The sequence below is a fragment of the Ranitomeya variabilis genome, chromosome 4 (genome assembly GCF_051348905.1).
Source record: "Ranitomeya variabilis isolate aRanVar5 chromosome 4, aRanVar5.hap1, whole genome shotgun sequence".
Taxonomy (NCBI): Eukaryota; Metazoa; Chordata; class Amphibia; order Anura; family Dendrobatidae; genus Ranitomeya; species Ranitomeya variabilis.
In genome coordinates this window covers 639,985,214-640,000,808 of record NC_135235.1, presented here as the reverse complement: position 1 = coordinate 640,000,808, position 15,595 = coordinate 639,985,214, and the positions used below count along the sequence as shown (strand labels likewise).

Here is a 15,595-nt window from a genome sequence, read left to right as displayed (position 1 = left end):
TAAGACAATGTAATTACAATATTTACAGTATCTCAACAAACCTTGACATTGTTACAAACTGTCTTATTATAGATACAGACAAAACAAATGATGGAAAATCATCGTACTTCATAATGAAACAAAAAACAATTGTTAACAGCACTTAAACAAACATATAAAACAGACAAACAAGAGACAACAAAACAAATAACAGATACTTTCTTTTACCTGAGGGCTTTTCCCGTTAGAAATCCCCAAAGACTGACTCTAGAAAGCCTCCTTTCCCGGAGAGAAAACTGTGTGAGTAATAAATCTACTCACTTACCCGGGATTTGGTTTTCTGTTCAGGACGGAGGCAGTCAATTGTTCAGTCTAAGATGAATGTCGAAGGAGAAAGTATATCTCGCTGGGGCCTCCAAGTTGTGAGAGAAGGGATTTCCAACCTACTCAGGTATTCTGTCTTTTAGGTACCTACGCAATGAAGCAATAATCAGAGAGACACACGCTCGTTGTCTGTCCAAATAGTCTCTGGTCTTTATTTTTAGGGCTGGGCTTTTAAAGGCCCAAGATCAAAAGGAAATGTAGAGTTACATAATAAATTGGCACAGATGAATGTCTTATACAATAAGTTGTCAAAAACATCCTGGGATACAAGATGGATGAGGTGAAAGAATGCGGGGAGTTGTTGTGCATGTCTGCGGTTTTATGGGATGCTGGCTGAAAACTAAGCATTTTTGGGTGTTTCCTGGACAAATACAGATGTCCTTGATATTTCTGGGAATTGTTGACCAATGGTATGTATAAATCCGGGAAATGGTACTAAATTCGACTCAGATGATAACATTGTGCAAGACTTGTTTTTTTTGCTATTTTTTAGATATTAACATAATGAAGATTAACCATTTCTTCTACAAATGCAACAACTATAATTTCTTTAACATCATCAACGTTGCATCAAAGTTCAAGTATCCAGGACATCTTTCCATTAATTGCTGAAATATCCCCGGGCCATTAGGTAGCCCAATCGGCATCCAATAAAACTCGAACAATTCCATAGGGAGGATGAAAGCTGTCGTCTGCCGATCACACTCGGCCATGGGTTCTTGCCAGCAGTCACTGGCCTAATCAAAAGAGGAAAAGTATCTCGCTTTCCCTAGTGCTGAGAGGGATCCTTCTATCCTTGGCAGAGGGTATGGATCTCCCCAACACGATGGAAGCAGCCCAGGGGCTCTGGTTTTCTCATATCACCCCGTTTCGTAGCATGTGGGCCAGCACATCTGACAATATCTTTCTCATATGGGGGCTGTATTTTCCATAGAGATTTAATGCTGGATGGCCTCCGTGCAACCAAAGTCATCATTTTTTCGGGTGAACACATCCTGATATTGCCCCAACAAATATTCCACTTGTCCCACTTCTTTGGAGGAAAACTCAGTTAGATCTGCTTCCATCTGCTCCAGTATGTCATAGCCATCCTTTGTTTTATACTCTCTGTTCTTCCAGTCTATGGACACCGACAATGTCCACGGGTCCCCATCAACAGGGGTCAAGCTGAGAGCATCGGATTTTGCAAGGTCTTCCTGCTTCACATGGACTTGTGTCAATTCTTTCCTGAGTGCCAGCCGTATGCCTGTTCTGCTCTACTCATCCTTAGCCCTCTGTCCTCAGAGTGCAGGTGACCTGTACTCCAGGCATCACTTCTCCTGCCCCATGTGCTTAACCTGTACTTCCAAGGACATCCGTGCCCATTCCGGTTGTAGCGAGTAACACCATTTTTTCCAAGGCCTGGGAAGTGCCTGGCGACTTCTGGATTTGACTATTCGGATTAGGTGTTGGAATATTCCTCTACTAGGGTGGTGTCATGTTGTAAGCCTCCAGTCGCTTCCTCACTGACCGCCCACCAGGAACTGTTCTAAACCTTCTGGATATTGGACATGAATGTCACGATGGGTCCACACTTGATGGGGTCTTTCACTAGCATGATTCCCTTCTTTCCTAGGTTTTGTCTGCAGACTCGTATCTCCATCCTTATCAACTATGTTGCTGAAATGAGTAAATGATTGGCAGCCATCAGCCGAATGATCAGACCCCCTCTTGATCAGGCAACGTTTGGAAACATACATCTGGCACTGTGGTCACATGGGACTCTGTATCCATTGGGCAACAAATCCTTTGCCCATTCAGCTCAGCCTATGTAGTGAGACTCTAGGAAATAACATCTACGGAGAGTTCAGTCCTTACAGAGAGACCTAGCCCCGTGGTATGCTCCCTGACCGTGGTGCGCTTTAGTCTAACGGTCGCACCTGTTGTTGGCTGTCTCACACTGGGCAACTCCTCGACATGTGTCCTATTCCTCCACAAGTGCAGCACTCATGTCTGTGCTTGTCAGGTGGGTGACTAGATCTGTATAACTGTTCTCTGGCAGGGGGACACCTTATCTCTAGTCATTCTTCATACTGGGGTACAGGATCTGGTCCCGAGGTAGCTGCATGGGTTTTTATTATGCTCCGTAGCTATCCCCTGATCTCCCGCATTTCTTTCTGTAACTTATGCGTAAACTTCAGTGAATATGCTCAGAGTTGGTCGCCGAATCTGAAATTGCCATATTTTTGCCATATTAGTACCCTATTCATGCCGAATTTATGTTTGACGATCAATTCCGAACATATTCAGTCATTTCTACTTCCATTGACTCCAATGTCATTCGGCTGTGTTCAGCAAATGTTGCAAATACAATATTCACCACTGATCATAATCGGAACCAAATTTAGAAAAATTCGCTCAACTCTACATATGGGTACAGTATAGTTTGACATTTGGCACCCCCGAAGCAGTTACTTCAGTCAGGTCTCTTGTTCTCAGCCTCTAGCTTCTGCCCTGACCTCAAGGAAGCTCATGTTCGGGTTTATAGTGAAACCTTTCTTTCAGGGCCTGTCTCAAGTAAGTGTTTCTTAGGCCCACAATCTTCTAGTCTCTTCATACTTCATCCAGAAAGCCACAACACCCTATATTGATCTTCAGTTTTCTTAGTAATGTGAGCCATTACGTCCTTCAGAGCGTTCACATATTAGGTCACCGTCTCTCCCTCTCTCTGGACCTATGACTCTTGATCACCTTATCTACAGTATCACTATCTTGTGGCTACCTGAACATGAGCATCTGTCGTGCCTCTCCATCTAAGATCAGCAAAGGTGTCTCTGCCTGTAACGCAGGTGTCATAGGGTGCATTCATAGTATGCTCTTTAGACATTCAACCCAGTCCTACATCAGTAAATTGTCACCTATAAACTTTGATATGTTGCTGAGCACAGTTCCGAAGGGGAGGCTTCCCTCGCTGTTCTTACCAACTGATCCACCATTTTTGTGTTTGAATGGTGCATCCTGCTGACTATGCGAAGTGTTAAAAGGAATGTGATGCTGATGCAACAGTGCAGACAATGAGGAGACAGTAGTACCTGAAACAACAACTATATATTTGATTAATACAATTAAAGAGCTGCCTTTGACACAATATCAGGGGATAGTGCAAACGGTGAAAATGAAAGAAGCTATAGTGCAAGAAAAATGCAGTAATTGAGATGAACAGAATATGGACACAATGCTTTTTACACACTGTCATGCTATTATTACCACTAAATAATTGCAATTGCCAGTGATGTCTTAGTTCTAATACCCCAAACCCAAGGGCGTCACTTTCACAACTGGACCCATTTTATCACTCTCTAGGTAACGCACAACATCACACAGGCCATAATGGGAGAGGCCCACTAGGCCGCAAGTTCCAGGGTGCTGAGCTACTTGGCCATGCATCACACTGTCCACTTTCATTCCCTGAAGTAAGGTCCTGGTTCCCACTTTGAACCATATGTCTCAAACAAACGTCCCTCTGCTGCTGGCTAGTTGTCTCTCTCTGTTGGCTTTGACTCTGCTCACTCGGCTCAGCTCTCCCTGCTCTGGTCTCACTCAGGTCTTCATACAGGCATGGTCTTCACTCGGGTCTGGGCTCTCTCAAACCTACACTCTGGTCTGTTCTTTCGACTCCTATACTTGGATCTAGTCTCTCTTAATGGTATCTATTAGCCAGCTCAATGTACCACACATCTGTCTTGCTACAGGTTTGGGCACCAACTCCTCCTCTTTGCTGCCATCCTGGGCCTTTTATAATTACTAACTGCTCCATATCTATCACCTGATCTGGTGTCTTCGCCAATCTCTTCCCCGAGGGAACATGAAGTTCACTCTTGGGTTCTTACTAATGCAATTCTTTCTGCTTTCACTTTCTCTATTGTCTTTGACCAGCAGGATAGCTTAATGCGAAAATACTTTATTAACTACAGAATCTTAGTCCCATATGTGGTTACCTATTTGTTGTGCACAAAGGTGTCTGTAGCTTTTAAGATCTTTGAAAGAACCAGCAACTGTCACCAATGGATTACAGAGGACACTGCTGCAATTCATTTATAGATCCCGCAGTGCTCCTATATTCATGAAAGAATCAAATGCTTTCTGTTGAATTCCAATACATATCAAATAGTGTAAAGAAACTATTCTCATATCTTGTAAATATTGCTTAGTTCCTTTATAAAAAAAAAAAAAATACAAAGCCTACACTTGCATCAAGGAGATGGCTACACTGACCATACCGCTGTGCTCTGTACTAGATGCATGTACTATAACTGTCTTGAAGTGTATGCAAAATGGACAACACGTAATAGCACTGACTTGAAGTTGACTGTATGAGGGTCCATTGAAAGCAGAACCTGTAGCGAAGAGGGTTTCAAAATAGAAGAGAAAATACTGAAAAAGCACAACCTGGTGGCCTAACACCACAATCTATTACCGTAGTCCTTGAATAGCAGTCTACTGTCTTAACCAGTCTAAAATTTAATTCTATTCTTCTATTTTTCAGTTTGTATGGAAATTATATAAAATATTGAATAATATAAATATTAATCTAATTTCAATGCAGTGTTATTGACAAATAATAAAAATATTTTTTATTCTTAGCAGATGACGATACCAGGAGCTCAGAGGGACATCTGATATTTTCAGATTTTGCAGCAGGTGATCATGGTATCACATCAGATAAATATGAAGAACATGTAATTATCCCAGAAACACCTCATGCCCTTCTTAGGAACAATGTATCATCTGATCCATTTAAAGAGGTTGTTTCTTCTGCTTCACTAAAGGAACATATGGAAAACAAAAACCACATAAGTATTGATGAACATGAAATAGCACACAAAGGGGAGAAACAATTTTTATGTTCAGAATCTGGGAAATGTTGCAGTATTAATTCAAGGTTTCTTTCACATCAAAGCATTCACTCAGGGAAGAAGCTATTTTTATGTTCAAAACGTGGGAAATATTTTAAAACAAAATCACAGCTTGTTTCACATCAAAAAGCTCACACAGGGGAGAAGCCATTTTCATGCTCAGAATGTGGGATGTGTTTTAATCAGAAAATACATCTTGTTAAGCATCAGACAGTTCACACAGGATATAAAGCATTTGAATGTTCAAAATGTGAAAAATGTTTTACAAAAAAAACAAATCTTGTTAAACATCAAAGAACTCATACTGAAGAGCAGCCATTTTCATGTTCAGAGTGTGAGAAATGTTTTAAAGAGAAATCAAATCTTTTTAGACATCAGAGAACTCACACAGGGGAGAAGCCATTTCCATGTTATGAATGTGGGGAACGTTTTAATCAAAAATCAAATCTTGCTAGACATCAGAGAACTCACACAGGGGAGAAGCCATTTCCATGTTCAGAATGTGGGAAATGTTTTATAGAGAAATCACAACTTATTGAGCATATGAGAAATCACACAGGAGAAAAGCCATTTTCATGTTCAGAATGTGGGAAATGTTTTAACAAGAAATCATATCTTGTTGGACATCATAGAACTCACACAGGAGTGAAACCATTTTCATGTTCAGAATGTGGGAAATGTTGTACAGATAAATCACAACTTATTAAGCATCAGAGAAGTCACACAGGTGAAAAGCCATTTTCATGTTCAGAATGTGGGAAATGTTTTACCAGGAAATTTGATCTTATAAGACATTATAAAACTCACACAAGGGCAAAGCCATTTTCATGTTCAGAATGTGGGAATTGTTTTACAGATACATCACAACTTGTTGAGCATCAGAGAAGTCACACAGGGGAAAAGCCATTTTCTTGTTCACAATGTGGGAAATGTTTTATCAAGAAATACGATCTTGTTAGACATAATAGAACTCATACAGGAGAGAAACCTTTTTCATGTTCAGAATGTGGAAAACGTTTTACCAGGAAATACCATCTTGTTAAGCATGAAAGACTTCACACAGGGGAGAAGCCACGTTTGTTTTAAATCATTACATTATCAATATGTAAAAGAAATATTACAAGTTGTAATCATGTAAAGTTAAGAGAACGGGTAATAACTTAGAGCACTCAGCAATAAATGCTTATTTTATTTATAACACGAATAATAAGACTAAAATTCCCCCAAGATAATTTCTGAAACGTTTGTCAACGGAATTTGTAAGAGCCCATAAAAGTAAGAAAGCAAAAATTTCCTCCTTCCCACGTTTCCTGAACAGATGACTAAATGAAGACACCGAGACTTCTTGTTCTGGATGTGATAATTGCAAGAAAATTATTTATAATATAAATTATTTATAATGAGCACTACTAGAAGATAAGTGATTCTTATGGCAAATGATTACTTGTTTTTTTCTAAGTATATAATTAGATGTTTAAATTTTGTTGATTACTTCAAATGTTATATTTTCGTTTAACTAAGATGTTGTACCTTAAGGTCCGTAATAAAGTAAAAATTCTTCTTTAATATATTGTTTATTTTATGACATGAAAACTGAGGTCCCATCAACCCAACTTGACTAATAGTGTAAGTATTTGGTGTGACTAACTGAAGGTTATGTGAGGCAGGGAGGGGGATCATATCCAAGGGTAGATATGTATCCTCTAGGATGTGGACGGAGTCCTATTAGACCCACTGGAGTACCTTGTGGTCACAGCAGGATGCCTGTGAGTCACAGGGCAAAATAAAAGTAAACGTGGACCTGGTCAAGCTATTTGGCTTAGGTATTGTTCAGGAAAAGCCGGTATGGGCTTTTATTTTTTAAACGGACTACAGGAGGAAAGTGAGGCCAGTCTGTTTCCTCCAGGCCGGGTCTTGCAAGTGGCCTTTGGCCACAGATTAGTTTCAGAGAGAAATCCTGCAGGAAGGGTTTTGGGTGTGTCAGTTTTGTTTGCAAGCATGCAGAGCAGACAGCTCTGCAGGGCACTACCTGTGTGAGGCAACATAGGGCCAAGCGGAGCCAAGAAGCCTGGCACCCTCAGCGTACACAGTGGTGCCATAGCCCTCGGCAACCGGTCACGGACTGTCTTTGTTTTCCCAGCTGTGATTCGGAGGATCCGTTTTACTGTCTGTTTGTGAGTATGCTGTACATTAAACAAGACTTTTTATTTTGAACTGTTGCCGGGTCACTGCCTTCTCACTACACAGCGAGGACACCGCTTGACTACAGTTAGTACAGTATAAAACTGTAAAAAAAATGCCCACCATTACCAGTTACGTATATATGTTTAGCAGTGTTGAAATTTGCAGAGAAAACTTGTCAGCTTCAGCAAGTGAATATAAAAATGGAAAAAAGTGCTGCTCAATTTATATTAAAAAAATCACATTATATTTATCTAAAAATGCTTGGTAGGGCTCAATATATTTACAGTTTTCTTTTTATTTATTTCAGCTGTATGCTCAGGAATTCTTGATTTAATTTTTTGTATAGAACTGCTATATTTAACAACATCATGACCCATGAAAATGCATGTTAGGACCAAACAAGTGAGCACAAGGGATTCTGCATTTTATAATAATGCAAACATTAAAATAGAATAGAGTGCCTCATGCCAAAAGGAGACGCAATAACTAAAATCTAATAAATAGTGTATAGGACAAACAAAGCTCATTAACAATATGGGTACAATCATACACACCCCTTGTGTATCATGGATAACAGTAATACTAAGTTATGAGTATAGATTCCCAGACTGGATCCACTATTCCAATAAGTACAAGGTAAAATTAAATTCTTTACCTAGGAAAAAATACTAATGTTATATACAATAAGAAAGGTGCCGCGTCAGGGAGTCCCGTTGCTATCAGAACCCGAATCAGCCAATTCAAACTAGAAGAATGTCATCCATGAAACGACCATACCTGACTTTGTAGACTATGCACTCAGAAAATGTTTTTTTTGGGGGGTGAAAAAATTAACAATTTTTCTCACCATGTCTCGTACATCACATTCAGCTATCGGCAAAATTTCGACCTCATTGCAGCGCCCCTGATTTGCAAATAGTAAATATTTGTAAAAATAAGATAATTATGATGGAGTAAAAACTCAACCACACTTCAAATAAACTGTTGCAATTCAAGACTGTAGGTGCTACAGATGGGGAGCTGTTGTATTTGTTGTGGTTTGCAATTTTCAATGTTTTTAACCTTTGTGCAGTGTTTGTGTTTTGATCCAATATACCGTATATACTCGAGTATAAGCCGAGATTTTCAGCCCAAATTTTTGGGCTGAAAGTGCCCCTCTCGGCTTATACTCGAGTCATGATCGGTGGTGGGGTTGGCGGGTGAGCACTGTCATATACTCACCTAGTTCGGGCGTTCCTGTCGCTCCCCCTGCCTGTCACACTGTCCACGGTGCCGCAGCCTCTTCCCCTGAGCGGTCACGTGGAACCGCTCATTAGAGAAATGAATAGGCTGCTCCACCCCCCATAGGGGCGGAGCCGCATAATTCATTTCTCTAATCAGCGGTGCCGGTGACCGCTGACAGAGGAAGAGGCTGCGGCACCGAAGACCAGCTGTCCGGGGGAAGGAGCGGGACGCTGGGAGCAGGTAAGTATCGCATATTCACCTGTCCTCGTTCCACACGCCGGGCGCCGCGCCATCTTCCCGGCGTCTCTCCGCTCTGACTGTTCAGGCAGAGGGCGCGATGACGCATATAGTGTGCGCGCCACCCTCTGCCTGATCACTCAGTGCGGAGAGACGCCGGGAAGATGGCGCCGAGGAGCTGCAAGCAAGAGAGGTGAGTATGTGTTTTATTTTTTTTTATTGCAGCAGCAGCAGCTATGGGGCAATAATGGACGGTGCAGAGCACTATATGGCACAGCTATGGGGCAAAGGTGCAGAGCACTATATGGCACAGCTATGGGGCAACGGTGCAGAGCACTATATGGCACAGCTATGGGGCAACGGTGCAGAGCACTATATGGCACAGCTATGGGGCAATGGTGCAGAGCACTATATGGCACAGCTATGGGGCAACGGTGCAGAGCACTATATGGCACAGCTATGGGGCAACGGTGCAGAGCACTATATGGCACAGCTATGGGGCAACGGTGCAGAGCACTATATGGCACAGCTATGGGGCAACGGTGCAGAGCACTATATGGCACAGCTATGGGGCAACGGTGCAGAGCACTATATGGCACAGCTATGGGGCAATGGTGCAGAGCATTATATATATGGCACAGCTATGGGGCAACGGTGCAGAGCACTATATGGCACAGCTATGGGGCAACGGTGCAGAGCATTATATATGTGGCACAGCTATGGGGCAACGGTGCAGAGCATTATATATATGGCACAGCTATGGGGCAACGGTGCAGAGCATTGTATATATGGCACAGCTTTATGTGGAGTATCTATGGGGCAATGGTGCAGAGCATTATATATATGGCACAGCTATGGGGCAACGGTGCAGAGCACTATATGGCACAGCTATGGGGCAACGGTGCAGAGCATTATATATGTGGCACAGCTATGGGGCAACGGTGCAGAGCATTATATATATGGCACAGCTATGGGGCAACGGTGCAGAGCATTGTATATATGGCACAGCTTTATGTGGAGCATCTATGGGGCCATAATGAATGGTGCAGAGCATTATATGTGGCACAGCTTTATGTGGAGCATCTATGGGGCCATAATGAACGGTATGGAGTATCTATTTTTAATTTTGAAATTCACCGGTACCTGCTGCATTTTCCACCCTAGGCTTATACTCGAGTCAATAAGTTTTCCCAGTTTTTTGTGGCAAAATTAGGGGGGTCGGCTTATACTCGGGTCGGCTTATACTCGAGTATATACGGTAATTATCTTCTTTTGATACTCCTGTGTGGTGATCCCTGTAAAATGCATGCTACCCTTTCGTCTTCTTTTTTGGTTATTATTGCCATATTTAGCATGCTGTTTGGAATCATCAATTAATGTTATTTACTTCTTATAGGATAACGATTCTGAAAGGGGATATCTACCTTTTTGTCTTTTGTGTTTTGATAGTGGCAATTTGAAATGTCCTCTTGATGTGCAATAACAAATATTGTGGTATTGTATTAGCCAGTAAAATCAATGTGAATACTTTTCTGCCCAGTGATGACAAACGTATTCTTTCAGTGATACCTCTACTTGCTAATTTAGTGCAGCACTCACTGTATATGCTGGGGGACACTCGCTTGGCAACGGGATTAAGGCACACACGAATGGTTTCTCACTTAAACAGACCCTCCGGTTTATTTAGACATAGCATAAACTGGAAAGAGTACAGCCTGCTTCATTACATCCACTCAACATAGTAAGGCACCAGTCTGTTCATGTAGCAGATACACCTCTCTGTCTTTCTTACAACCCCCTTGTCTGAGTTTACTGTTGTGAATTCTGTTTGTGGGCTCCCCCGGTGGTGTTTTATGGTATTGCCACTTATTTGCCTTCTTCTATCCTTGATCACCTGTTGACACCCATTAGGGGAGTTTCCTATTTAAGGCTGCTTGGCTGCTGGTCCGATGCCGGCCAACAATGTATCAGTAGCATTCTGTTGCATTCTCCTGCCTCAAGTTCCAGTTCAGCTAAGTTGAATTTTGTTCCTAGTTAATGTTATTTTTTGTCCAGCTATCTGCAATGTGACTCTCTGCAGCTGGAAGCTCTCGTGGACTGAAATTGCCACTCCAGTGGCATGAGTTGTCACTGGAGTTTTAAAGTAATTTCAGGATGGTGTTTTAGAGTAGTGTTTTGAAGTTGACCGTGAAGTAACTCTTTCCTGTACTTCTGCTATCTAGTAAGCGGACCTCACTGTGCTAAATCTGCTGTTCATCCTACGTATGTCTTTTCCTCTTGACTCACCGTCAATATTTGTGGGGGCCTGCTATCTCCTTTTGGGGTTCATCTCTGGAGGTAAGGCAGGCCTGTATATTCCTCTGATAGGGGTAGTTAGATCTCCGGCTGGCGCGTGGTGTCTAGGGCATCGTAGGAAACACTCCCCGGCTACTTCCAGTGTTGTGTCAGGTTCAGGTCACGGTCACTTTAGTTTCCATCACCCGAGAGCTAGTCCGTTTGTTATTTTTGATTTCCCTGCCATTGGGAAAATCATAACAGTTTGGCCGGCCATGTGTGTTAAAACTATGCACTAAAGCAGGAAAGGATATGAAAAGGTTTTTTTTTTTTCCTTCTGTGTTTGGAAAGTGCACCTTAGTGCTTATTTGTACTCCTTGCTTAAACTGCAGTCTTCAGCCTTTTTTTTTTTTTTCCTCTCCTCTTAATCTTTGAATGGCTTTGGTTACACCTGTTTGAATCATGGATCCACAGAGTTTGGTTGCAGGTCTGAATAACCTGGCTTCAAAGGTCCAGAACTTACAAGATTTTGTTATACGTGCTCCAATGTCTGAACCTGAGATCCCTATGCCTGAATTTTTTACCGGAGACAGATCCCGTTTTTTGAATTTCAGAGAGAATTGTAAATTGTTTTTGTCTCTGAAATCTCACTCTGCTGGTGATCCTGCGCAACAGGTTAAAATTGTTATTTCTCTGTTGCGGGGTGACCCACAAAGTTGGGCATTTGCATTGTCGCCAGGGGATCCTGCGTTATTAAATGTAGATGCGTTTTTTCTGGCTTTGGGGTTGCTTTATGAAGAACCTAATTTAGAGATTTTGGCTGAGAAAGCCTTGATAGCTCTTTCCCAAGGGCAAGATGAAGCTGAGATATACTGCCAGAAATTTCGTAAATGGTCGGTACTTACTAAATGGAATGAGTGCGCTCTAGCAGCTAATTTCAGAGAAGGTCTCTCTGATGCCGTGAAGGATGTCATGGTGGGGTTCCCTGTGCCTACAGGTCTGAATGATGCCATGAAATTGGCTATCCAGATTGATCGGCGTTTACGGGAGCGCAAATCTGTGCACCATATGGCGGTATCTTCTGAGCAAAAATCTGTGCACCATATGGCGGTATCTTTTGAGCAAAAACCTGTGCACCATATGGCGGTATCTTCTGAGCAAAAACCTGTGCACCATATGGCGGTATCTTCTGAGCAAAAACCTGTGCATCATTTGGCGGTGACCTCTGAAAAGGCACCAGAGCATATGCAATGCGATAGTGTATTGTCTAGAGGCGAACGACAGAATTACAGGCGCAAAAATGGGTTGTGCTTCTATTGTGGAGATCCAGCTCATGTTATATCAGCATGCTCTAAACGCATAAAGAAGGTTGATAAAAAGGTTGATAAATCTTTTTCTATGGGTACCTTGCAGTCTAAATTTCTTTTGTCCGTGACATTGATTTGTACTTTATCATCTGTTACTGTGGATGCTTATGTGGATTCTGGCGCCGCTCTGAGTCTCATGGATTGGTCCTTTGCCAAGCGTTGTGGGTTTGATTTAGAGCCTCTGGAGGTTTCTATTCCCTTAAAGGGTATTGATTCTACACCTTTGGCTAGCAATAAACCACAATATTGGACACAAGTGACTATGCATCTTTCCCCAGACCATCAGGAGATTATTCGTTTCCTTGTGTTATATAATCTACATGACGTATTAGTACTTGGATTACCATGGTTACAAATTCATAATCCAGTCTTGGACTGGAGATCAATGTCTGTGCTGAGCTGGGGATGTCGGGGGATTCATGGGGATGCACCTTTGGTTCCCATTTCTTCATCTACTCCCTCTGAGATCCCAGCATTTCTGTCAGATTTTTATGATGTCTTTCAGGAGCCTAAAACTGATTCTCTCCCCCCTCACAGAGAGTGTGACTGCGCTATTGAGTTGATTCCCGGTAGTAAATTTCCTAAGGGTCGCTTGTTTAATTTGTCTGTACCTGAACATACTGCTATGCGGGAGTATATCAGAGAATCTTTAGAAAAGGGTCATATTCGCCCCTCTTTGTCTCCATTGGGGGCAGGGTTTTTCTTTGTGGGTAAAAAGGATGGTTCATTGAGACCTTGTATCGACTATCGACTTCTGAATAAGATTACTGTTAAATACCAGTACCCGTTACCTTTACTGACTGATCTTTTTGCTCGCATAAAGGGGGCGAAGTGGTTCACTAAGATCGATCTACGTGGTGCGTATAATTTGGTGCGGATTAAGCAGGGGGATGAGTGGAAGACCGCATTTAATACGCCTGAAGGCCATTTTGAGTATTTGGTAATGCCTTTCGGTCTCGCGAATGCCCCTTCCGTTTTTCAGTCCTTTATGCACGATATTTTCCGTGAATATCTGGATAAATTTATGATTGTGTATTTGGATGATATTTTGATTTTTTCGGAGGACTGGGAATCTCATGTTCAACAGGTCAGGAGAGTTTTTCAGGTTTTACGAGCTAATTCTCTATTTGTGAAGGGCTCAAAGTGTATTTTTGGGGTTCAGAGAATTTCCTTTCTGGGATATATTTTTTCCCCTTCATCTATGGAGATGGACCCTGTTAAGGTTCAGGCTATTTGTGATTGGGTACAACCTACTTCTCTAAAGAGTCTTCAGAAATTCTTGGGATTTGCTAATTTCTATCGCCGATTCATAGCGGGTTTTTCTGCCATTGCTAAACCTTTGACTGATTTGACCAAGAAGGGTGCTGATGTTGCTAATTGGTCCTCTGCGGCTGTGGAGGCCTTTCGGGAGCTTAAGCGCCGCTTTTCTTCTGCTCCTGTGTTGCGCCAGCCTGATGTTTCGCTCCCGTTCCAGGTTGAAGTAGATGCTTCCGAGATCGGAGCAGGTGCAGTTTTGTCGCAGAAAGGTCCTGACTGCTCAGTGATGAGACCATGTGCGTTTTTCTCTCGAAAGTTTTCGCCCGCTGAGCGAAATTATGATGTTGGAAATCGGGAGCTCTTGGCCATGAAGTGGGCATTTGAGGAGTGGCGTCATTGGCTTGAGGGTGCTAGACACCAGGTGGTGGTCTTGACTGACCACAAAAATCTAATTTATCTTGAGTCAGCCAGGCGTCTGAATCCTAGACAGGCGCGCTGGTCGTTGTTTTTCTCTCGATTTAACTTTGTGGTCTCATATCTGCCTGGGTCTAAGAATGTGAGGGCGGATGCCCTCTCTAGGAGTTTTGAGCCTGACTCGCCTGGTGATTCCGAACCTACTGGCATCCTGAAGGATGGGGTGATATTGTCAGCTGTCTCCCCAGACCTGCGGCGCTCTTTGCAGGAGTTTCAGGTGGATAGGCCTGATCGCTGTCCGCCTGGTAGACTGTTTGTCCCTGATGACTGGACCAGTAGAGTTATTTCGGAGGTTCACTCTTCCGCGTTGGCAGGTCATCCTGGAATTTTTGGCACCAGGGATCTGGTGTCTAGGTCCTTCTGGTGGCCTTCCTTGTCTCGAGATGTACGTATTTTTGTGCAGTCTTGTGATGTTTGTGCTCGGGCTAAGCCCTGCTGTTCCCGGGCCAGCGGGTTGTTGTTGCCCTTGCCTATTCCTAAGAGGCCTTGGACGCACATCTCTATGGACTTTATTTCTGACCTTCCTGTTTCTCGTAGGATGTCCGTCATCTGGGTGGTGTGTGACCGTTTTTCCAAGATGGTTCACTTGGTACCTTTGCCCAAATTGCCCTCCTCCTCTGAGCTGGTCCCTCTATTTTTTCAGAATGTTGTGCGTTTGCATGGTATTCCTGAGAATATAGTGTCTGACAGGGGTACTCAGTTTGTGTCTAGATTTTGGCGGGCGTTCTGTGCCAGGATGGGCATCGACTTGTCTTTTTCGTCTGCATTCCATCCTCAGACTAATGGCCAGACTGAGCGTACTAATCAGACCTTGGAGACTTACTTGAGGTGTTTTGTGTCCGCTGATCAGGACGATTGGCTTGATTTTTTGCCATTGGCAGAGTTTGCCCTTAACAATCGGGCCAGTTCTGCCACTTTGGTTTCTCCATTTTTTTGTAATTCAGGGTTTCACCCTCGCTTTTCGTCCGGTCAATTGGAGTCTTCGGATTGTCCTGGAGTAGATGCTGTGGTTGATAGAATGCATCAGATTTGGGGACAGGTTGTGGACAATCTGAAGTTGTCCCAGGAGAAGACTCAACAGTTCACTAATCGTCATCGGCGTGTCGGTCCTCGTCTTTGTGTTGGGGACCTGGTTTGGTTGTCTTCTCGATTTGTTCCTATGAAGGTCTCGTCTCCTAAGTTTAAGCCTCGGTTTATCGGCCCTTATAGGATTCTGGAGGTTCTCAATCCTGTGTCCTTTCGTTTGGACCTCCCAGCATCTTTTACTATTCATAATGTTTTTCATCGGTCATTATTGCGGAGGTATGAGGTGCCGGTTGT

The 15,595-nt window shown here is 42.8% G+C and overlaps 1 protein-coding gene across 1 annotated transcript in view; it reads left to right on the top strand.

Annotated features, from left to right (window-relative positions):
* Positions 1 to 6,822, top strand: part of LOC143769275 (uncharacterized) — a 43,761-nt gene extending 36,939 nt beyond the window's left edge. The window contains exon 7 of the mRNA XM_077257787.1: positions 4,987 to 6,822. Coding sequence (XP_077113902.1) covers positions 4,987 to 6,344 — 1,358 coding nt within the window. The 3' untranslated portion in view covers positions 6,345 to 6,822. The remainder of the gene's footprint in view (positions 1 to 4,986) is intronic.
* Positions 6,823 to 15,595: the final 8,773 nt, after the last annotated feature.